Source organism: Nipponia nippon, unplaced genomic scaffold (assembly GCF_047370975.1).
Source record: "Nipponia nippon isolate SJK-2023a ecotype South Korea unplaced genomic scaffold, ASM4737097v1 scaffold_25, whole genome shotgun sequence".
Taxonomy (NCBI): domain Eukaryota; kingdom Metazoa; phylum Chordata; class Aves; order Pelecaniformes; family Threskiornithidae; genus Nipponia; species Nipponia nippon.
The window spans coordinates 1,642,462-1,665,000 of record NW_028262342.1 but is presented as its reverse complement, the minus strand read 5'-3'; the positions used below and the strand labels follow the sequence as shown (position 1 = coordinate 1,665,000).

Sequence of the window (22,539 nt, the reverse complement as noted above, 5' to 3'; positions counted from 1 at the left end):
CCCCCCGTGTCACCGGGGTCCCCCCGCCCCGTGATGCCGCTCGGGGGGCACGGCGGGCCTGGGCTGGCCCCAGGGACTGGGGGGCCACTGGGACAAACTGGGAAGCAGGGAGGGCTGGGGACAGGGGGGGAAAAAGGGAGCACCCCCACGGGCGCAGGGGGGCCGTGGGTGCCGCACCCGGCCTGGCAGCGGCGTCGAGCCCAGGGCGTGGGTGCCGGGCAGGATGGTGCAGAGCCGGGCCCGGGGGGGCCCAGCAGCGGAACGGGTCGGACGGGTGCGGGTGGGCCCCCCCCCCCACCGCTGTGGGTGCTGGGGAGCCGCCCGGGGACCCCCCGGCAGCCGCCGAGGGCTGGGGTGACGGCACCGCGGCCTCCCCGCGCCCTGGCCGCCGGCCCCAGCGCCCTTCAAAGCGGGAAGAGGAGGAGGACGAGCCCGACCGGCTCGTCGGGGTGCTGCGGGGGGGCCCCGCCGCCTGGGTGCCCCCATCGGGGTGCTGGGGTGGGGCGGGGAGCCCCCGCCGCCTGGGTTCCCTCCCCGGCACCCCGTGGGTGCAGCCGCGGGTTTCCCACGCGCGTTTTGGGGAGCAGCGGGCGACCCAGAGCCCCCCCTTGGCACCCACCGCCCCAGGGAGACGCCGCTCAGCGGTTGTTGGCTTTATTGGATGGAGGGCGAGGACATTTCCCGTCCCTGGGGAAGGGGACGGGGGGGTCCCTGCAGCCCCCGCCAGCGTCAGTCCTTCGGCCCGCGGGAGCGCGGCGGTGCTGCGTGCCGCGGCGGGGGCCAGGCGGCCAACGGCGGCTCCCCGCCCCAGCCGGGCCCTGAAGCGAAGCCGATGGGCGCAGCCCCAAGCGGGCGATGAAGGCGGGAGGATGAGTCAGGAGGCCCCCAGGGTCCCTGGGTGGGCGGCGGGGGGGACGGGACACCCAGGGCCTCAGGCGCTGTTGACGTCCATGTTCTGCATCTGCTCCGCCAGCACCCGCTCGCTTCCCGCCCCCGCCTTCTTCTTGCCCCCCTCCTGCTGCTTCTTCTGCTTCTTGGAGAGCTCCTGCTCGATGGGAGCCGGCTTCACGAACGGGATCAGCTCCCGCAGGTCTGGGGGGGGGGGAAAGGGGGAGAGCGGGCAGCAGGCGTCGCACCCCCGCCTCCGCCGCCCACCCCCCCAGGGTGGAGGGAGGAAGATTTGGGGGGCAACTGGGGACCCCCCCGGGGTGGGTGGTACCTGGGGGCATGAAGTCTCGGAGCTTTTCGGGGACGCGGATGCCCTCCTCCGTCTGGTAGTTCTCCAGGATGGCGCAGATGGTGCGGGTGGTGGCGCACATCGTGGCGTTGAGCATGTGGACGTACTCCACCTGCGGCGGGGACGCGGTCAAATTGGGGGGGTGACACGGCAAAGGCAAGGAGGGGACGAGCAGGACCCCCCCCCCCCCCCTCAATCTTCATCCCCCCCCAGCCCAGCGGCTCGGCCTCACCTTGTCCATCATCTTCTTGGTTTGGCCGTAGCGGATGCGCAGGCGCCGCGCCTGGTAGTCGGTGCAGTTGGAACAGGAGACGAGCTCGCGGAAAGCGCCGGAACCGGGGAACCAGGCCTCCAGGTCCAGCTTCTTACTGGCAGCGTGGTTGAGGGAGCCTGGGAGAGACGGGGGAGGGGGTAGCACTGAGCGCGGCGGGGGTCCCCGGCTCCCCCCACCCCCAACGCGCCCGTGGTGGGGGACAGCGGCAGGGGCTAACGGCTGGTGACGCCTGCGCGGTGACTCGGGAAGGGCCGGGGGGTTCCCGCTCTGCGGCAGAGCGCTGAACCAGGATGATTTTCCCAGAATTCCCGGGAGGCGTTGGGACACTCAGAATTGGAAGGGACAGCGGGGACCGTCCTGGCACAGCGCGGTGCCCGCGCCCGGTCCCGGTGTGCCCAGAGCAGAGCATCTCTGCAGAAACACCAACGTCTCCTTCCTCCCCGCCCGGGGCCCAGGCACCTCCTCTCCCTCGCCAGGTTTGGGGCAGCGGGAAGGCGAGCCGGGGCCGAAGCAAGCGGAGTTGGGAAGCGGGTCAGGGCCACGGTGACACCCGAGGGGCTGGCAGAGGTGGCCAGCATCCTCCTGGGCCACCGCGGCACGGTGCCACGCGGCGAGGAAGCCCCTACCCGAGACGATGTTGACGATGTGGTAGGGGATGCCCAGGGACTGGTAGAAATCCTCCGCCGTGGCAATCATCTCCTCGAACATCTCCCACGACTTGTTGTCGTGGGGCGAGGCGTAGACGAACTGCTCGATCTGCCAAGAGAACGGATCCCTGCGGTCGGTGCCGGCTTCGGATACATCCCCAAATTCCCGTCGGGAATATCATCCCGTTCTTCTCACCTTCTCGAACTGGTGGACGCGGAAGATGCCGCGGGTGTCACGGCCGTGCGAGCCCACCTCCTGACGGAAGCAGGTCGACAGCCCCGCGTACTTGATGGGCAAATCCTCCGGCTTCAGCCACTCGTCGCGGTGCAGGGCGGCGATGGGCTGCTCCGAGGTGGCGATCAGGTACTTCTCGTCGATGGAGCTGTCGTCGGCCTTCTCGCTGCCTTTGCCGATCACCTGGCGGGGGACAAAAGCCACCGTCCCCCTTCCCCAGCTGCTCCCGCGCCGCCGGGGCCGGACAGACAGCGAGGCTTCCTGGGGCCAGCGCTCAGAGCAGGGCCGGGCCGGCTCGGGAAAGGGAGCAGCTGCCGTTGGCTGCTTGTTTGGCCTCCTTCAAAGGCCCCGATGGCCTCCCGCCAGCAAAGCCGGGGACGAGCCACCTCCCTGTCACTGCGTCGCCGTGACAACCGCCTCAGCGGGGACCAAGGCCATGAAGATGGACCCCGGAGATAGGGAGCAGAAGGGAGCCGCTGCCATGGCCTCGCCGGGGGCAGAGGGGATCTCAGCTGGCTCCCTCCCTGCCGGTGAAGCCGCGTGGCGGTGGCTCGGTGTCGGAAAGCCGGTGCCCGGAGGGGACGGTGGGTGCCAGGCGGCGAGACGCGGAGAGCCGGCGGGCGTCGAGGCGCTCACCTTGTAAAGCTCCTCGTCGAACTGGCTGAGCTGGGCCACCTCCTGCATCACCTCCTTCCGCATGAAGAAGGGGGTGTAGACGGGAGTGTAGCCCTTGGCGCGGAGGCTCTGCAGGGCGTACTGGATCAGGGCCTGCTCCAGGAACACCAGGGGACCCTGGGGGACAAGGGAAGCCACCGCCCGTCACACACACACCCCACCATGCCGCCCCTTCTCGCTCAGCAGGTCTGGGAGCACGTGGAGCCCAGGCCGGCTGCAGGCTGCTCTGCCTGCCAGGCTCAGCATCACCCTCCGGCTGCGGCAGGGACACCGGAGCAGATCTGGAGGGTGCCCAGGCCACGGCGGCAGCACCACCGAGGCCAGAGTCCGTCCCGCGCGACGAGCCGGCTCAGCGCGAGCTCACGCCGCCGCCGAGGCACCCATCGCCGCAGCGAGCTCAGCCCAGGGGAGGAGAAGCCAGGATCCCTGTCCCCTCTCGTTTCCCTCCGGCTCTGATCGTTTCCGTGGCCCCGCGGGGATCTGGGCTCTCACCTTGAGGAAGTAGCCCCGACTGCCCGCGACGACGGCCCCCTTCTCTCCCTCGTAACCATCCACCATCACCACCAGGTCCACGTGGGAATACTTCTTCCTGCAGCCGCAGTCGCCCCAGACTCGCTCCACCTTGTTGTCCACATCCTGCGCAAAGATCGAGAGAAGAGGAAGCTCCCAGAGCCGCGGCGACACCAGTCTTTGTGTTGGACTGGGCCCAGTTTGGGACCCCACACTAGAGCCTGGGTCCTGATCTTGGACGGTCATTTATTATGTGGCCACTTGGCAGCCGGCCCAGCCCAATTGTGTTCCCCCAGCAAAATATTCCTGCCGGATGAATGAAGGCAGCGGAGGGAGATCCCAGCCCCCCGGCTAGGAGCGAGTTTCCCATGTATTCCCCCAACAATGGCCGTGTCCAGCGTTGTCTGAGCTGCTCTTTGTCTGCTCCCGCCAGGAAACGCTGTCTTGTCATGCAGATTTCATTCACCCGCCCGCTGATCCCTCGGGTTGCGGGGGGACCTCCCCGCAGCGAGCCCCCCGCTTGCCGGCAGTTGTCTGGTTTTGATGAAGCGACGCGGCCGACCCCGCGCGGACTCTTGTCCCTACCTCATCGTTGCTGATGGGCACCGAGGGGTGGAGGAGGTTCCCGATCTCCCGGAGGCTCTCAAAACGTTCTGCTTCCAGCCTCACGCGCTCGGCGTCGCACTTGAGGATGGCTTCGTCGATGAGGAGACGGACTTGCTTGATCTGGGATACCTGCAGAGCCTGCGCGGGCAACGGGGGGAGGTGGGCAAGGGACAAAACCGCCGGGGAGAGGGGGCTGGCAGCCGAGCGCGGTTAATCACGGCCCCTCGCCCAACCGACACGGCTTCTGGAGCGAAACCGTGGACTGAAGACATCAAACAACAGCCCCCGAGGGGACAAAAGACCGACAGAAGTCAGGCTCTGAAAGGGCCTGAGCGAGCTACGGCGTCACGCAGCGCCTGGCAGGGAGGAGGGGGAGCAGTCAGCTCCCACGGCAGCCAAAGCCGGCCAGCGCCACGCTCATTAAACACCGCAGTTAACGAACGGGGAAGGGGAACGGGCAGGGAGGAAGGGACTTGCAGAGGACACGTAATGACTGAGGCTGCTCAAATCCCGCAGGGAAGCACGGGATGAGCCGGGAGCTGCCACCGAGCGAGGCTGAAATGGTCTTTAGATGAAGGACAGAGAGCGAGAGCTGGCTATCGCTGTGCGGGACAGGGGGAAATGAGGATCCTCCTGGCAGGGGGTTCAGGCAGCCCCCCCTCGCTTGGTGCTGGGCTTTTGGGCACCTCACGCCGGGCAATTACAGGCGAAGGCCTGGACAAACTGGGTGGGCCAGCAGCGCGGCGGGGGGAGACGGGGTCAGACTCACCCCCAGGACGTCGGCCGTCAGCTCGTCGAGGTTCTGCGCGCTCTCTGGCACGGACTCATCTGTCCCCACTGGCTCTTTTTTCTGCGGCGGGAAGAAAAAGAAACCCCAGCCGGGTTAAGGAGTAAAGCTCCAGGGTAAAAATATCCCCCAACAACACGAGGGAGAGGCCTGGAGAGCAGAGACCTGGGGGAGATGCCACCCGTTAGTAACGTCCCACCAGCGAATCGCTGCCAGTGTTGTCTGTGCCTCACCTTCATCTTGTCTCCGATCGTTTTGCTGCACAGGTTCTTCAGCTTGTTCAAGTTATCGGCACGAAACCTGCCTAGAAAGCAGAGGGGAGGGAGCCGTCAACCAGCCACACGAGTGGGAGTGGGGCCAGGATCCCTGTCCGGCACCGAGAGGGGTCGCGAAGCCTCGGGCGGGAGAAGGAGAGGGGATGGCAGCTCCAGGGACGCCCATCGCCGCCGGCCCCGGGCATTTTGGAAGGACGGGGGAGGGTCTGACTGCGTGAGAGCACGGTGTGGGGCTGGCCACGATGTGGGGCAGAGGCGTGGGGAGCAGGGGGTGATTTGAAAACCCCGCAAGCAACGCTGCGCCGGGCCCCGGAGACGAGCCACAGCCCCGCCAGGACCCCCGCGCCAGGGCGGGCTGAGCAGATCCAGGGCTGCGGGGACACAGCGATGAGATTCGGGCTGTTGGATGAGGGGACCGGGGAGGTCCCCCGTGGTGACAGCAGGGCTGGGAAGGGCAGAGCCCAGGCCACAGCCATCCCCTCCTGGCAGGGCATCCCAAATCAGAGACACGCCAACGCCGGGGCTGCGTCACCCCAACGGGGCGACGTCCCCACCCGCAGGCGCGATCAGACCCCCGGGGGGGGAGGGAGGGGTGAGCCAGAGCCAGGGAACACAAAGGGTTAAGAAGCCAGGGAACGGGGCATGGCAAACACGACCTTGGCAGCCTCCCGTGGACCCCACGGCACCGGCACCGGGCAGAGGCGGGATTGCATCAGCCGGCTGCTCGCCAGCGCATCCTGCCAACCCTGCGCCTCACGGTTACGCGCCAGCGCACCCCTCCGCAGCACCCGCCGCCGCCGGGACGGGCCGTGGCCCCCACCGCCGGCCTGGAAAGCTGGCTGGTCCTGCGGGATGAAAGGCCCTCGGATAAAATTAAAGCGATGATGACGGCCCGGCGGGAGCCAGGGGACGCGCCGGGCGTGATTAAGCAGGGCCGGGCTCATTCACATCAAGGCAACGGGATTAAAAGCGTGTTTAAAGCTGCCTCTTTCATCCGGCGGCGAAGGGGAACCGGGGCGCCCTGGGAACCGTGGGTTTCTGGGGCACCCACCCCTCCTGCCCTCCCACCACGCCCTCCCCCGCGCCCTGGCACCCAAAAATTGGGGCTGGACACCCCAAAATCGGGGCTGGACGGCAGCTCCCGCCGCCTGACCTCCCGCCGGGGCTGGGGGCGATGGGGGCGGCTGCCCCTGCGCCCTCCAACCCACCGGGTTGGCCCCGAGGTGGGGGGGTGGCACCGTGTGGGACCCCCCCGAGCCCGGCCAGATCCTGCAGCAGCGCGGAGCCAGACCCGGCAGCGCGGGGAGCGGATCCCTGCGGATCACGGGGGGGGAGTCCATCACCGGGGGGGGTCCATCACGGGGGGGGGGGGTCCATCATGGGGGGGAGTCCATCACGGGGGGGGGATCCACCTGCAGGCCAGGCCGACGGCGGGGGGGGCACCGGGGACCCGCCCCAGGCCTGGGGAGGGGGAAGGGGGGGATCCCCCGGGAGAGCCTGTCCCCAGCCCGAGGGAAGGGAGTGGGGGGGATCCACCCAGGGACAGGGACACCCCCCCCCGGATCTCCCGGGCCCCGAGGGTTAAGATCCCCCGAGGAGACCCCCCGGGGCTGGGGAAGCGGAGGGGACGGGACCCCCCCGAGGTCACCCCGCCTTGGTGAGGGGGTCTGGGGGCTCCGAGCCCTGGGGGTGGACGGGAGGGGGCCCTGAGGGACCGGGGGGGGAGGGGACACGGGGGCACCACCCGGGGACAGGCCGCCAGGCTGGGGGGGGGGGGGCGAGAGGGGCCCCCCGCCCCGGCGGCGTGTGAGAGGGGACAGAGCGGGGGCGACAGCCCCGCCGGGGGGTCCCCCGCCCCGGGGGGTGCCGGCCGCCCCCAGCCCCCCCGCCCCACGTACACCTCCGCCAGGCGCCGTCGGCCCGCACCAGCGCGTCCACCAGCGCCGGATCCTTGAAGCGTTTGAGCTGCATCTCCCGCACCATGGCGGGGTCGCCGCCCTTGTCGGCGCGGAACAGGTCCAGGTCCAGCACCATGATGGCGGCAGCGGCAGCGGCGGCGGCAGCGGCGGCGGCTCCGGTCAGGCCCCGCCGGCGGCCACGCCCCGCCCGCCGCGCACGCGCGGGGGAGCGGCGGGGAGCAGCGCCCCCTGCTGGAGCGGCGGTGGCGCAGCGGGGCGGAGGGGGCGCGGGGTGGGGCGAGCATCCCGGGGGCGGGGCGAGCATCCCGGGGGCGGGGCGAGCATCCTGGGGAGGGGGTCCGAGCTTCCCGGGGGGTCCCCGGGGGGGCGGGGGGTCCGAGCTTCCCGGGGGGGGGGGCGAGCATCCCCGGGAGGGGGGGCGAGCATCTCGGGGGGGGTGAGCATCCTAAGGGGGGGCGAGCTTCCCAGGGGGTCCCCGGGGGGTCCGAGCATCCCGGGGGGGGCGAGCATCCTGGGGAGGGGGTCCGAGCTTCCCGGGGGGGGGGGGCGAGCATCCCCGGGAGGGGGGGGCGAGCATCCCGGGGGGGGTGAGCATCCTGAGGGGGGGGCGAGCTTCCCAGGGGGTCCCCGGGGGGTCCGAGCATCCCGGGGGGGCGCGGGGACTCTGGGTGCCAGCCTGGGCGTCCTTCAGCACCCCCGGGGGTCCCTGGCTCCCCTCGGCCACCCGTGGGGATTCTGGGTACCCCCTGCGTCCCCGGGCCCCCCGCCAGCGTCCTCAGGAGTCACTGGGTGTCCCCAGGTGTCCCCCTGCAGCACCCCACGGCTTCCCATGGCACCCCACAACACCCTACGGCACCCCATGGCACCCCATAGCACCCCACGGCTCCCCATGGCTCCCCACAGCACCCCACAGCTCCCCACGGCACCCCATGGCACAACCATGGCTCCCCATGGCACCCCACAGCTCCCCACGGCTCCCCATGGCACCTCATGGCTCCCCATGGATCCCCACAGCACCCCAGAGCTCCCCACGGCACCCCATGGCTCCCCATGGCACCTCATGGCTCCCCATGGCACCCCACGGCACCCCATGGCTCCCCATGGCACCCCACAGCACCCCACGGCACCCCATGACTCCCCATGGCTCCCCACGGCACCCCATGGCTCCCCATGGCACCCCACAGCACCCCACAGCTCCCCACGGCACCCCATGGCACAACCATGGCTCCCCATGGCACCCCACAGCACCCCATGGCACCCCACGGCACCCCATGGCTCCCCATGGCACCTCATGGCTCCCCATGGCACCCCACAGCACCCCATGGCACCTCACGGCTCCCCACGGCACCCCACGGCACCCCATGGCTCCCCATGGCACCCCACAGCACCCCAACATTCACCTCCACCCATGGCAGCGCAGCCCCCCAGCACCAGGCGCCAGCCCCCATCGGGGCACCCATCCCGGGACGCGTCCCCCCGGGAAGGCCGGGTTGGGGTGGCCGCCCCCCGCTGCGGCGGCAGCCCCCATCGTCCCCACCGGGGGGGGCTCCTGGAGGGGTCCTGGGTGCCCCCACCCCGTCCTCGTCCCCCCGCGACGGGGCAGCCAGGCGGGGGGCAGAAAAATCCCTCTTTATTGCGCGGCCGGGACGCGCGGAGCCCCCGGCACCGCCTAGAAAACGCGGAAAACCGTGTAAAAAGGGTCCTGGGGGGCTGCACCGGCGCCCACCCCGCTGTGCCGGGGGCCCGGGGCCTGTGGGAATGAGAGGCTTCGGGAGCGAGGCCACGGGGGACCCCCGGGATGCCCCGCGCTTGTGGGGACAGGCTGAGCCGCGTGCGGCCGCGGTGGTGGGAAGCGCTGGGCCGGGAGCTGCCGGCGTCGGGCTCCCGCTTTGGGGCAGGATCGCCCAAATTGGTCACTTTGTGATGGCGGCCGAGTGAGCCCGGGCGGGGACGGGGCTGGTGCCGGGCTGTGGCTCGCCTCGCCTGGCACGGCATGGCACGGCATGGCCTGGCACGGCACGGCCTGGCACGGCACGGCGCGGCATGGCCTGGCACAGCATGGTGTGGCACGGCATGGCACAACATGGCCTGGCATGGCACGGCACAGCATGGCCTGGCCCAGCCTGGCATGGCGCAGCACAGCATGGCCTGGCATGCCCTGGCATGGCACGGCGTGGCACAGCATGGCACAACATGGCCTGGCCCAGGCTGGCATGGCACGGCATCACTTGGCATGGCCTGGCACGGGATGGCACAGCACAGCACGGCGTGGCCTGGCCCAGCATGGCATGGCATGGCATGGCATGGTGTGGCCCAGCATGGCATTACCTGGCATGGCCTGGCACGGCATGGCTTGGCCTGGCCCAGCACGGCCTGACATGGCATCACCGGGCATGGCCTGGCACAGCACAGCACGGCACGGCACGGCGTGGCCTGGCCCAGCATGGCCTGACATGGCACGGCATGGCACAACATGGCCTGGCACAACATGGCCTGGCGCAGCATGGCACGGCCTGGCACGGCCCGGCATGGCCTGGCCCAGCATGGCACGGCCTGGCACAGCACAGCCTGGCACGGCACAGCCACGATCCACCGGCCCCTCGCCCCCACCCCCCGAGCTGCGACAGCAGCGCAGGAGGCAGCCGTGCCACGGCCGGAGCTCGCACACGCGTGTGCACGCCAAGCACGTCAACGCCCCCCCGCCCCCCCCCCGGCCACGCACCCACGCGTCTGCTACGCCCGCGCGCGCGCCCGACCCCGCTCCCCCCCGTTTCGGCGTGCCCGCGCCCATGCGTGCCAGCGCCCAGCGGCGGGGGGGACGCGGAGCCGTTGTACAAACCCCACACCTGTATTTGGCATTTTTCGGCGCTTGGCTGGGGGCGGGGAGGCGGGGGGGGGGACACGTACAAAAGCCATAACGAAGCTCCGGTCCGAAGCGGGGTCCCTAAGGCCACGTTGGGGGGCTGGGGGGTGGGCGCGGGTGGCCCCCCCCCGCCCCGTCACAGCTCCATGGCGGTGCTGCCGGACGACGTCTTCAACGGGACGGAGTCGAAACCGTCTGGCGTCCTCTGCGGTGAGCCTCGGCGTCAGCGAGCCCCCCCCGACCCCCCCCCCGCGCCCCGCTGGGGTGGGGAAACTGAGGCACGGAGCAACCGCAAACCACACCGACCGTTGTGGCTTCTCCGGTGTCTGCTGCGGGGTTGTGCCCCCCCCCTTACCTTGGACGTGAGGGACTTGATTTTGCCAAAAAGCGATTTCTTGCTGGCAAAGACCAGGTCGTCCTCGGCGTCCTCCCCCTCCATGATGGCACAGCTATCCGGCGCCGGCAGCTCGCTCTCCTTGGCCACCGCGTTCATCACCAGCTTGGAGTATTTATACTCCAGCCTGGGGACAGAGAGCGGTGACATCGACCCGTAACGATGACCGTGTGTCGTCCCCCCCCCGCCAAAATCCTGGTGGCACCGCTCACTTTTGGTTCTTCTTCCAAAAGTAGGCGGCGAGGGCGGCGAGCAAGATGGCGGCGCAGGTGCCGGCGGAGATCCCCACCTTCAGCCAAAAATCCACGCTCCTGCAGGCCCTCACCTTCTGCGCCGGCAAACTCTGCCCGCCGCGGCACAGCCGGGGCTCCCGCCAGACGTAGGTGGTTCGCTGGGGACGGGGAGGGGGGATACGGTTCAGCGGGGTGGGTGACCCCCAGCCCGTCCCCGTGGCGTCCCGCCTGGTGTCACGGTGGTACCTGGATGCCGCCGAGGCAGGCGCCGACGATGGGGCGATAGTGGTCGGCGGAGCAGAGGGGACAACCCTCGCCCGTCACCCAGAGAAAGTGGAAGGTGCAGCCGTCGCAGGTGCCCTCGGGGCATTTGCTGGGGAGGGGGAGAAAAAAAAGGGGGGGGGGGGCTCGGCCGGCGGTGACACCCAAGGGTGGGGGGCACAGGGCGTGGGGACGGCGGGGTCCCCAAAGCAGAGCACCCAAGGGTCCCCACGCCCGGGCGGGGCGAGCGCAGGGATGGTAGGAGGTGGGGGTGCCACCCTTGGGGGGGGGGGGGGTCAGGGTGCTGTCCCCACTGTCCCCAAAGCCACCCCGGTCCCCAGCGCCGTCCCCACCTACCTGGGCACGGCCAGGGTGCCGGCGCCCGGGCGCAGCGGGTCGCAGCGCAGGCGGATGGCGGCGGCTCGGCCCCCACTGCAGGGCTGCGTCCCGTCGGTGGACCTGCCGAGGGGGACGCGGGGGGCTCAGCGGCGGGGACGGCGGGGTCCCTGTGCGGGTGGGGGGGTCCCTGTGCGGGTGGGGGTCCCCTCCCCGGTCACCCACCCTCACCTGTAGAAGAAGACGATGTCGGGCAGGTCGGGGTGGCCGGCCGGGAAGTGCTCGGGTGGGGACGTGATGCCGTCCAGCGTGGAGCCGGCGGTGACGCCTGCGGCGAGAGCGGGGTGTCCCAGTGCCACCGGGGCGTCCCAGTGCCAGCGGGGTGTCCCAGTGCCAGCGGGGTCCCACGGGAGGGGACGGCGAGGATGAAGCTCAAACCCCGGGGGTTTGCTCCGCATTGGCACCCCGCGCGCCGGCTCACCCACGACGCGGTCGGCCAGGCTGACGGGCTGTGAGGACACGGCCGTCTTGTAGCCCATGACGTCAGGGGGCACCAGGATGGACTGGCAGACGTATGACGTCACCACCCGGGCAGGGTCCCCCTCGCCCGCCGGCAGCCGCGCGTCCGTCACGTTGTCGGTGCAGGAGGCCATCTTCCTGCCCTGGCGGCGAGGAAGAGGGGGGTGAGGCCGAGCGGCGACGGCACACGCGGCTGCAAGCGACGGCGTGCGTTTGTGCGCGCGACCGCTGCGCGCGTGCGTGCGTGAGGGCGCAAGTGTGCGCGAGGGTTTGTGCATGTCTGCGCGTGTGTTTGCACAAGCGTGCAGGTGTTTGCACGAGTGCGTGACTGTGTGTGACTGTATGCGTTTGCACGTGTGTTCGCGTGGCTGTGCGTGTGTGCACGTCTGACTGCATGTACACCTGTTGGCACAACTGTGTGCGTGCATTTGCACGACTGTGCGCATTTGCACGTCTTTTAGTATGACCGCATGTGCACCTGTGTTTGCACAACTGCACGCATGCGTTCGCATGATGGCATGTGTTTGCGTGACTATGTGCACGTCTGCATGACTGCGGGTGTGCATATGTGTTTGTGTGAGTGTGCAAGTGTGCATGAGTGTTTGTGCATGCTTGCATGTGTTTCCATGCATGTGCAGGTGTGGGTGCGTTTGCATGAGTGTGCCTGTGTGCTTGTACGACTGTGTGCATGTGTGTTTGCATGCCTGTGCATGTGTGCACGTATGACCACATGTACACCTGTGTTTGCACAACTGCATGCATAGGTTTGCATGACTGCCTGTGTGTGCGTGACTGCAGGTGTGCATACGTGTTTACACGAGTGTGCATGTTTGCATGTCTGTTTGCACGAGCGTGCATGCATTTGCATGAGTGTGCGAGTGACCATGGGTGTACGAGTGTGCCGTTGCACATGTTTGCATGACTATGTATGTGTGCACGTGTGACTGCATGTACACCTGTGCTTGCACAACGCATGCATGCATTTGCATGACTAGTTTGCATGTTTGCACGGCTCCCTGTGTTTGCATGACCGCGTGCGTGCGTGTTTGCACTACAGATGCATGCACACGCGTGTCTGCGCTGCATACGCCCGCGTTCCCGCCAGCCGCCCCGGCCTCACCTGGTTGCCGCAGAGGCTGATGTTGAAGTGGTGGAAGTACTTGAGGCCCTTGGCGGTGAAGCTGGGGCCGCTGGTGAAGGCCGTGCCGGCGGCCAGCGCCGAGAAGTCGTAGCGCAGGATGCGGCCCGGCAGCGCCAGGGAGAAGCTGCAGTTGTTGTAGCAGAGGGAGCGGAGCTGGGGTGGCAGGAGGTGGCAGTCAGGGACGGCCGGGGGCTGGCGTCACCCCGTTGGGGACGGGTAGTGTCACCCCTTGGGGACAGGCGGGGCGGCGGGGGTCATCCCCTTGGGGACAGCGGAGGGCTGGCATCGCCCGTCAGGGACAGCCAGGGCAGGGGGTGTCACCCACCCAGGGTCAGATGCTGTCACCCACCCTGTCACCCACCCGGGATGCCCAGAGGGGGCTGGTGTCACCTCCCTGGGGACAGCTGGGGGGCTGTCATCACCCACCCACACAGTGTCACCCACCTGGGATGGCCGGGGGGCTGGTGTCACCTCCCTGGGGACAGCTGGGGATTGGCATCACCCACCCACACAGTGTCACCCAGCCGGGATGAGCAGAGGGGCTGGTGTCACCCACGCATGATGGGGTGGGGGGGCTGGTGTCACCCTCCTGGAGCTGGCTGGTGCCACCCACCTTGGGTGGGGGGCTGGTGTCACCCCTCTGGGGCCCACCCCATCACCCGTTTGGGCTGCCCGGGGGCGCCGGTGGGGACATCACCCCGCGGACCCCCACCCCCGGGGGACACGTGGGGACGGGCACCTGGTTGCTGCGGGTGCCGGGGCCGCAGGGGTGGCAGGCGGGGGTCCCGTCAGAGGGGTGACCCCGCAGGTAGGTGCCGGGCGGGCAGGGCCGGCAAGCGCCCGAACCGCGGTCCACGGCGTTCCCGGGGGGACACGGGGCGCAGGATCCGGCCGGCTCGGGGGCGCAGTGCCGGCAGAAGGATGCCACCCCTCCCAGCACGTTGGTGACGTTGATGGAGTAGAGCTTGGCCACGTCGCTGGTGTACCGCCGGCCCTGGCACCGAGAGCACCCGTCACCATTGCCCGCCTGCGCCCGCCGGCACCCGCGGCCCCGGGGGGGGCCTCCCCGCCGCCCCTCACCGCCTCGTGGTAGGGCGTGCGCTGGAAAGCCCAGGTGAAGCTCATGGTGGCATTTTTCTCCACGACGTAGGTGTAGGACTGCTTCCCCTTGGGGCCCGTCCACGTCTCCACCGGTGTGTTGGTGCGGGAGTTGATGCCCTGTGGGGACGCGGGGACGGTGGGACCCCCCCAAACCGGCTGTGTCCCCCCCAAACCTGGTGTTTCCCCCCCCCAAACCCCCGCCGTGTCCCCCCCGCTCACCACCATGAAGTAGAGCTCGCAGCTGACGCTGCAGACCGTCTCGAAGACGAAGGTGATCCTGGCCACCTCTTTGCTCTCCGCGTCCTCCAGCACTGGGCTCGGGGGGCTGGGGACAGCGTGGGGACAGCACGCGGACGCTGCCGGGCTCTGCCCCACGGCGCCGTCCCCCACCGCCCTGGGGACGCCCCGGCACTGGTCCCCACCTCACCTGAAGCCGGGGACCACCAGCGTGAGGATCATGAAGTCGTTATCGGAGGCTCCTGCCGCCGTGTAGATGTAGTCCCCGGCCACCTCCCAGCCTGCAAGGACCCGGTGACGGCTCAGCGGGGTCCCCAGCTGCCCCCGCGGGAGGGGACGGCGAGGGGACAGCGTCCCGGCACTACCTGCCATCCCCTTGTACTCGAAGTTGATGCCGCTGAGGACGGTGGTCTCCATGTTGGGGGGCAACACGTTCCACCACTTGTACTCCAACCCCAGCGCCGGCTCGGTGCCCGCTGGGCAGCTGAGGCAGCCTGGGGACAGGAGGGGACAACCCTGCACTGGGCTGGCACCCACCTCCCACCCCGGCAGCTCTGGTTGCTCCGGTCACCCCTTGGGGACAATGATGGGGACGTCCTTACTGGAGCCATAGGGACAGGAGGGGACAACCCTGCACCGGGGTGGCACCCACCTCCCACCCCGGCACCTCTGGGTGCCCCAGTCACCCCTTGGGGACGATGACGGTGACGTCCTTACCAGAGCCGTTGGAGTAGGAGCCGTAGGGACAGGGCTGGCAGGCGCTGCCATTGCTTTTGGCGAAGCCGGGGTTGCAGGGGGGGCACTTGGTTTTCACCCCGGACGGGGGCAGCTTGGCCGCCTGGGGAAGCTCCTCGCTGCAGATTTTCGGCTCTGCCCACTTGAACATCAGCTGGGTCTGCCCGGGCGGGAGCGGGGCGCTGAGCTGGGGACGGGGACACGGGGACAGCGGGTGCCAGCCCCCCGATATCCCCCCCCCGGGGCCGTACCTCCCCGCGGGCGTCGCAGGCGGTGTGGGTGTAGAAGTAATCCTTGTCAGTGCAGGGCGGCCGCGGTTTGCAGGATGCTGAGCCGGGCTCTGCCGGCCACAGGGAGACGGCGACTGAGCCAGCTCGGCGAGGGGACCTTACTGCCGTCCCCGCCGTGCCACCAGCGGGACGCCCATGTCCCCGCCAAGGGACGGCAGGTCCCCCCTGCCCCTCGCATCACCTCTCCCTTCCCCAGGGCCATCTCCGCAGGGGGACGAGGGGAGCGGGTGCCACCCTTGGGTGAGGGGCCAAGGGGAGGAGGACCCGGCTGCCACCTCTCACCGGCGTAGGCGGTGGGCTCGCAGGGCTGGCAAGCGGTGGCCCCTTTGCTGGAGAAGGTGTCGGCGGGGCAGAGCTGGCAGGCGGAGGAGCCGGCGGCGGGGGCGAAGGTGCCGGGTTTGCAGGGGAAGCACTCGGAGGTATAAGCCACCCCTGGCAGCGGGAGGGTGCTCAGGGTGCGGGAGCCATGGGTCGGGGGGCGATGGGACCCCCCCCCAGCCTGCACCCACCTACCTGTGATGCCGATGTTCCTCACCAGCACCGGTTTGGGGACTTTGGACCAGACGGAGAAAGCCGTCGTCCGCCAGTACAGCACGTTGTTGCCACGGCTCAGCTCCACCTGGAAAAGGGGTGATGGGAGGAGCGGGGTCGGGTGGTCCCGCTGCTGGGGAGGGGGCTGGCACCCATGGGTGGGGGGGTGAGGCACCCACCACCCTCTCCGCATCCTCATGGAGCATCTTCCACCCAGGGGAGGGACAAGGGACCCCGGGGGGCTGTGCCGAGGGACCCCCCCGTGTCACCGCCCGCCCCCCAAACTCACGCTGTGAAACTCCCAGCCCTTCTCCGTCGTCCGCATCCAGCGCGACTCCTCCACCGTGGGCTGGCACTGGTCATTCTGCACCTGCGGGGCCGGCGTGAGGACGGGGACCCCCCCATGTTCCCAGAACCCCCCCCCCCATGTCCCCAGGGACCCCCACCCTTCAGCCCTGCAACCCTCCGGTCCCTGGCACCTACAAAGAACTCGAAGACGATGCTGCTGTCGGGGTAGATGTACTCGAAGGAGACGGTGCCCGACTGCTTGAGGTTGACGGCGTACATCAGGGTGGCCGTGCACTCGTCTGTGTTGGAGGCCATGTAGTCGCCCAGCGGCACCCACGTCGACCTGGGGCGGGTGGCACAGACCGTGGGCTCCGTCACCGGTCCAAACGCCGCCGCAGCCGGGATGGGGACAGCGGGGACGGCTGTGACGGTCCCCAGGGGGGTGTAGCAGGGAGGAGGCTTGGGGACAGCCCGGGCTTGGGGACAGCATGCGGAACCCTGGGGACCCAGAGCTGGGCACTGGGGACAGCCCAGGGGACGTGTCACCGTGCGGTGGCCGGACCCTGATCCCTGGGGGACCCTTCCCACCAAGCCACCCCGCGCCGCGCGGGTGAGAGGCGGGTGGGCTGCGAGGAGGAGGAGGAGGAGAGGGGGATCCTGCCGCGCCGGAGCTGCGCCGGGGCCGGCGGCTGAATAACGAAAGCGCTGCTGGAAGTAGGTTACATTTGCAAGTTGCATAAATGCTGCGGCGCGGGGCAGCTCGGTGGCTGCCGCTGTGAGCGGCTGGCGGGAGGGTTCGGTGGCTGCCGGCGCTGGTCAAGGGGCTGCGGCGGCAAATAAAGGTGCTGGCTAAAGGCGGGGGGACTCCCATGGGTGCTGCCTCTGGGAGGAGGGCTGGCGTGGGCGTCCCGTGGGGTTGGGGTCCTGCCACGGCGGGTGGGGACGACGCTGATGGGGTGTCCCCGTGCCGTGGCCGGGGTGTCCCCCGCAGCACCCCGCCTCCCAGGGAAGGGTGACAGGAGGAGCGTGGGGGACGGGGTGTCGGGGAAACGGGGTGCTCTGTATGCACGGAGGCATCGCAGCACCCATCCTGCTCGCTGCCGCACCGCGCACCGTCCCCATCCCCGCCGCGCCAGGGTGGCCGAGTCCGAACATCCCCCGGTTAACGGGCAGAGCCGTGGCGGTGGCGGCGCGACGACTCACGCGGTGCAGTTCTCCACCGCGTCGCCAAAGCCGTCGTCGACCTCCAGGTTGGTGGCGACGTTGGCGAAGCCGTGGGGCACCTCGTCCCACTCGTCGAAGCGGACGCCGGTGCCCAGCGAGTAGGTGCCCTCCGCGCAGGGCTTGCACGCCTGCGCCTTCATGTCCAGGAACTCGCCCGCCTTGCAGGAGAAAGCTGCCCGCGTGCAACGGGGCGGGGGTCAGGGCGCTCAACCCCCGCTCCCCCCAGCCCTGCTTCGGCCTCCTCATCCTCAGCTCTGCTTTTCGGAGCGCTCCCCGCTAGCGACGGCGCCTGGCCGGCTCTGGGATCCCCCAGCCCTATGGCAGCGAGGTGAACACCACCCCACCCCCCCCAATTTATGATTTTTGGCAACGCCGTGGCACCTCCCTGCCTGCCCACCAGCAACGAGCGCCAGGCAGGATGCGACCCCCCCGCCGACGCGCGCTGCGCAGCCACGGCACCCCCCAGCCTTGGGGCGGCAGGGGGTGGTTTCCAATCCCCTGATCGCACCCTGGCCTTCGCCGTGCCGAGCTGATGGCGCTACCGGGTGCTGGTTGCTGCCGAGCGGCCGGGCCCCCCTCGCCGCCTCGGAAAGCACCGCGCTGCGAGGGAGCTGGTGAAAAGCCGCGCTTCGGCTCGCTGCTCCTCGCCCTCGTTGCCCTGCCCTCCCCACCCCCCGGGACCCCCCCACCCTGTCCCCCCAACCTTACAGCACTCGGTGCCCTTGACGGGGTCCGGCAGGCCGGTGCAGAGTCCCGGGGTGTGCGGCACGGCCACCCTCCACCGCGAGCCCGTGCTGTCGCACGCCGTGTACTCGTAGTGGTACTCGGACTGGAAGAGAAAACGCGGGCAGGGAGAGCTGCGGCCCCGAAACCCCTGCGGCTCCCCCCCGACACCCAAACCCCAGGGAGGGCACCCAGGCCGCGCTCCCACACCTGGGACCTCCCCGACCACCCCACGGGCATGAAACAGCCCCGGCGCGGCAAAGGCGAGCGGGCACCCAACTCCCCGGCATCCCCCGGGGCGCCGGCGAGCAGATGGCACCGTTTGCCTTGGCGTGGCCCGCGCGCAGCAGCACACGGCGCTCGTGAAAACGGGCTCCTCGGCGCAACCCGGATGCACCGTCCTGCTCGGGAACCGTGGCGGGAGCACCCTCGGCAGCGCCGCCGGTTGGGTGCCGGAGCAGGGTGCAGCCGGGAGGAAAAGAAAAGGGCTGGGGAGAGCGGGGCACCGTGACCCCCCCGTGCCGCCGGCTGCCTCTGAGCCGGGACTGGCTCAAGGCCGGCGAGGAGGCGACGCCGGGGGCAGGCGAAGCCCAGCCGGCGCGGTTAATCTCCCAGGCAGGGCGAAGGCCGGATCGTGCTGCTCCGCGGTCGATGCCGGCGCGGTGGGGTACCGGGGGGGTGAGGGAAGCGACGCTGCAGCCTCCCCCCACCCCTCCGCTGCGGCATCGCTGGGGTTTCCGAGCCGGGCGTCGTGGCTTCGTGCTCCTGGCAGACGCCGGAGCGTGGCAGGTTGGCGAGAAAACAAGGCTTTGATGTTTGCCGTCAGCTGGGAACGGCGAGGATGAGGGGGGGAAAGGAGGCCGGAGAGGCGCGAAGGCTCTGCCCGCGGCCCCCCCTGCCCGCGGACGGGCGGCACCGAGCCCCCGGCACGGGGACGCGGAGGCGGGTGCCCACTGCCGGGACGGGGGGGACCCACGGGCCCGAGCCCCCCGCATCGCTCCGGCTCCCGAGGGATTCCCTTGGGAAGAAGGTGTGGGTGGGGGGGTTCCCCCCCTCTTCCCAAACTTTGCCCCCCACCAGCACGGAGCCGAGCGGGAGGGACGAGCGCTCATCGCCTCCCTTCCGAAAGGCTGCAAATTTGGTACCAAAATGGAAAGAAATCAATTTAATTCAGCCCCGGGGTGGCTCTGCCGTGGGACCCCGGGCTGCCACCGCCACCCTGCCGCGGGCAGGGCAGGGCCTGTCCCCAAGCCGGGGAGGGGGACGGGGGACATGACCTCCGTGGGAGCGATCCCCCCCCCGGGGACGGACGCCAGCCGCTCTCTATTGTTTCCAGCTGTGAAACACCGCAAAACCCCCCCCAAAATTGGATCGTGGCACGGAAAAAAAATGACTGGCCCAGATGCAAGGCGGCCGCGGGCCGGGGAGGGGGGACACGGGGACACGGGGACACGGGCGAGGACCCCCGGGAATTGGGAAGCCGGCGGGGGTCTCACCCCGGCACCACTGTCCCCTCCGGCATCTCCTGGCCGGGGACTTTGTCCCCGCTTGCCCACTGGGCCACCGCGTGCCGGGCACGTGGCCGTGCGTTGGCCTGGGGTGGGGGGGAGGTGACAACGGGGGGGGGGGGAACATGTCCCCATCCCACTTTCTCCCCCTCGATGCTCCCCATCGCTATAGGGGACCCCGCGTAGCCGCGCCCCCCCCCCTTCCTTTACAGGCAGCGCAGCCCGGTCTATACGTTCCCTATAGGTGATGGAGCCTATGGGACCCCTCCTCCCGGTAAGGCTGGAGGCTACCGGGGACTGGTCGGTCCCCGGGGGGCCGGGGGGGGCAAAGGCCCCCCCCGGCCCCCCCGGGGACCGGCCAGTCCCCCCCGCTATAGGGCCCCCCGCTATAGGGCCCCCGCCCCGGTCCTCTCCATCCCATAAGGAGCAGCCCCGCATCCCCCGTGCTACCGGGATCGGTTCCCGGTTCCCCCCCCCCCCCCCCGCCCCTTTCCCTCCCGGTTCCGGTACCGGTACCTCCTTGCAAACGTGCAGCCGCTCCCCGCTGCGGCTCGGTGGGACCGGCACCGTCAGGCAGAGCCCCAGCAGCAGCCACCGGGTACCGGTACCGGTACCGGCCATGGCGCAGCGGTGGCGGAGGCAGCGCTCGGCCCCGTGCGGGCACCGGCCCCGCCCCCCGCCAACGGCCCGGCCCCGCGCCGGCACCTGCCGCCACCTGCCCCCGCCCCGGGAACCGGAACGGCACCGGGAACGGAGCCCCCGGGAACGGCACCGGGAACGGTACCGGGAACGGAGCCCCCGGGAAACGGCACGGAGCACCATCCCCGGGAACGGAACCCCCGGGAATGGAACCGGGAATGGAACCGGGAACGTGTCCCCGGGAATGGAACCGGGCATCATCGCCGGGAACGTTATCCCGGGAATGGGACCGAGCATCACCCCCCGGGGCCGCATTCCCGGCAATGGCACCGGGAACGGCCCCGGGCGTCGTCCCCCGGGAATAACCCGGGGCATCCGACCCCTCCCCCCCCCCCGGGACCGGCCCCAGCACCGGGAATCCCCCGCCCCGCCCCGGCCCCGGGAGCCAACCCCAGGGCGCGGCTCCCCCCGCGCCCACGGGTGAGCGTGTGTCCCCCGTCCCGTGTCCCCTGTCCCGTGTCCCCCCGTGTCCCCCATCCCGTGCCCCCCGTCTGGGCCAGCCCCGGCAGGGAGGCGGGGAACCGGGGCCGGGGGGGGCACGGTTGTGTGTGCGGGGCACGGGGGACACAGGGGACATGAGGACACAGGGGACATGGGGACACAGGTGACACGGGAGATCTGGGGGCCACAGGGGCCACGGGGGGACATGGGGCCACGGGGGATCTGGGGGACATGGGGGACACGGGGGGACATGGGGGACACAGAGGACACAGGGGGTATGGGGGACATGGGGACACGGGGGATCTGGGGGACATGGGGGACACGAAGGACACAGGGGACACAGGGGACATGAGGACACGGGGGACATGGGGGACACAGAGGACACAGGGGATATGGGGGACATGGGGACACGGGGGATCTGGGGGACATGGGGGACACGAAGGACACAGGGGACATGGGGGATCTGGGGGACACAGGGGGACATGGGGGACACAGAGGACACAGGGGACATGGGGACACAGGGGATCTGGGGGACATGGAGGACACAGGGGACACAGGGGACATGAGGACACAGGGGACATGGGGGATCTGGGGGACACAGGGGCGTGGGGGAGATGGGGACACGGGACACAGGGACATGGAGGACACGAGGACACAGGGACTGGGGTCACGACTCCGTCCGTGGTGGCAGAGGTGCGGGTGTGTACCGTGCGGCTGGGGACACTGGGGACACTGGGGACGTGGCTCCATCTGTGGCGGCACGGGGAGGCCAGCAGATACCATGGGGACGGGGACACGGGGTGGGGACACGCCTGTCCCCACGGCAGCACGGGGACGTCGCCGCTCCTGCGGTGGCACGGGGACACGGCTGCGTACCGCGGGGACACAGCTGGGGACACAGTGCCACCTCGGCAGGCGGAGACCCTGCCGAGCCGGCGTCCCCAACCCCGTGGCGTCCCCAACCCTGCAGCGTCCCCGCGGCGCGGCCACCAACGGCACAACGGTGGCTTTGTCTCCCGGTAGCACCAGTGCCACGGCCATCCCCTTGTCACCACCACGGCTGTCCCCTTGTCACCATTGCAGCTGTCCCCTTGTCACCATCGTGGCCATCCCCTTGTCACCACCACGGCCCTCCCCTTGTCACCATTGCGGCTGTCCCCTTGTCACCATTGTGGCCGTCCCCTTGTCACCACCACGGCTGTCCCCTTGTCATCACCATGGGTGTCCCCTTGTCACCACTGCGGCTGTCCGCTCGTCAGAACCATGGGTGTCCCCTTGTCACCATTGCGGCTGTCCTCTTGTCACCATCGTGGGTGTCCCCTTGTCACCATCATGGCTGTCCCCTTGTCACCATTGCGGCTGTCCCCTTGTCACCATCGTGGCCGTCCCCTTGCAACCACCACGGCTGTCCCCTTGTCATCACCATGGGTGTCCCCTTGTCACCACCACGGCCGTCCCCTTGTCACCATCGTGGTCATCCCCTTGTCACCACCGTGGCTGTCCCCTTGTCACCACCACGGCCATCCCCTTGTCACCATCGCGTCCATCCCCTTGTCGCCCCCAGCTGCACTGAAGCAGGGAGGAGCGCGGTGTCACCCACGGGCGCCCCGGGGACACGCGGGGCTCGCGGCCTCCCCCCAGGCCTGGGCGCCTGCACGCCCCAGCGCGCCGCAGGGCCCCGTGGGAAGCTCGCACGTGTGGCACGGGGCGCGCGCGGCCTCGTGCGCAGCTGCCGTGCGCCGCAGGGCTCGCACGGCCCCGCGCGGGGCTCACAAGGTCGCACGGGGCTCGCAGGGCCTGGTGCACAGCCCTCGCACGGCTGGGGGAGCCCTGTGCGCAGCTCACGCGTG

General features: G+C 70.1%; 2 protein-coding genes across 5 annotated transcripts; both read right to left on the bottom strand.

The window, feature by feature from the left end:
• Nucleotides 1-638: 638 nt before the first annotated feature.
• SARS1 (seryl-tRNA synthetase 1) lies at nt 639-7,358 on the bottom strand. Of its 2 annotated transcripts, XM_087761876.1 has the most exons (12): nt 7,145-7,280; nt 5,903-6,091; nt 5,205-5,275; nt 4,954-5,034; nt 4,164-4,322; nt 3,561-3,704; nt 3,030-3,185; nt 2,355-2,576; nt 2,138-2,267; nt 1,470-1,627; nt 1,220-1,349; nt 639-1,092 (listed from the first exon to the last, which is right to left on the bottom strand). In XM_087761876.1, exons 3-12 carry the CDS (start codon nt 5,208-5,210, stop codon nt 932-934), a joined length of 1,347 nt encoding a protein of 448 aa, XP_087618002.1. In that variant the 5' UTR covers nt 5,211-5,275; nt 5,903-6,091; nt 7,145-7,280; the 3' UTR covers nt 639-931. The 2 variants fall into 2 exon arrangements, with proteins under 2 accessions (XP_087618002.1, XP_087618001.1); XM_087761875.1 differs by lacking the exon at nt 5,903-6,091 and having other exon boundaries at nt 7,145-7,358.
• Nucleotides 7,359-9,889: 2,531 nt separating this feature from the next.
• Nucleotides 9,890-20,457, bottom strand: ELAPOR1 (endosome-lysosome associated apoptosis and autophagy regulator 1). Of its 3 annotated transcripts, XM_087761834.1 has the most exons (22): nt 20,066-20,185; nt 18,027-18,147; nt 17,298-17,490; nt 16,290-16,437; nt 16,096-16,176; nt 15,789-15,894; nt 15,558-15,707; nt 15,237-15,325; nt 14,968-15,145; nt 14,616-14,744; nt 14,441-14,531; nt 14,233-14,338; nt 13,993-14,130; nt 13,652-13,906; nt 12,892-13,065; nt 11,734-11,914; nt 11,484-11,580; nt 11,274-11,375; nt 10,902-11,028; nt 10,635-10,813; nt 10,384-10,549; nt 9,891-10,233 (listed from the first exon to the last, which is right to left on the bottom strand). In XM_087761834.1, the coding sequence occupies exons 1-22, from the start codon at nt 20,168-20,170 to the stop codon at nt 10,165-10,167; spliced, it is 2,985 nt and encodes a 994-aa protein (XP_087617960.1). In that variant the 5' UTR covers nt 20,171-20,185; the 3' UTR covers nt 9,891-10,164. The 3 variants fall into 3 exon arrangements, with proteins under 3 accessions (XP_087617959.1, XP_087617960.1, XP_087617958.1); XM_087761833.1 differs by lacking the exon at nt 14,616-14,744 and having other exon boundaries at nt 9,890-10,233; nt 20,066-20,457; XM_087761832.1 differs by lacking the exon at nt 16,096-16,176 and having other exon boundaries at nt 20,066-20,455.
• Nucleotides 20,458-22,539: the final 2,082 nt, after the last annotated feature.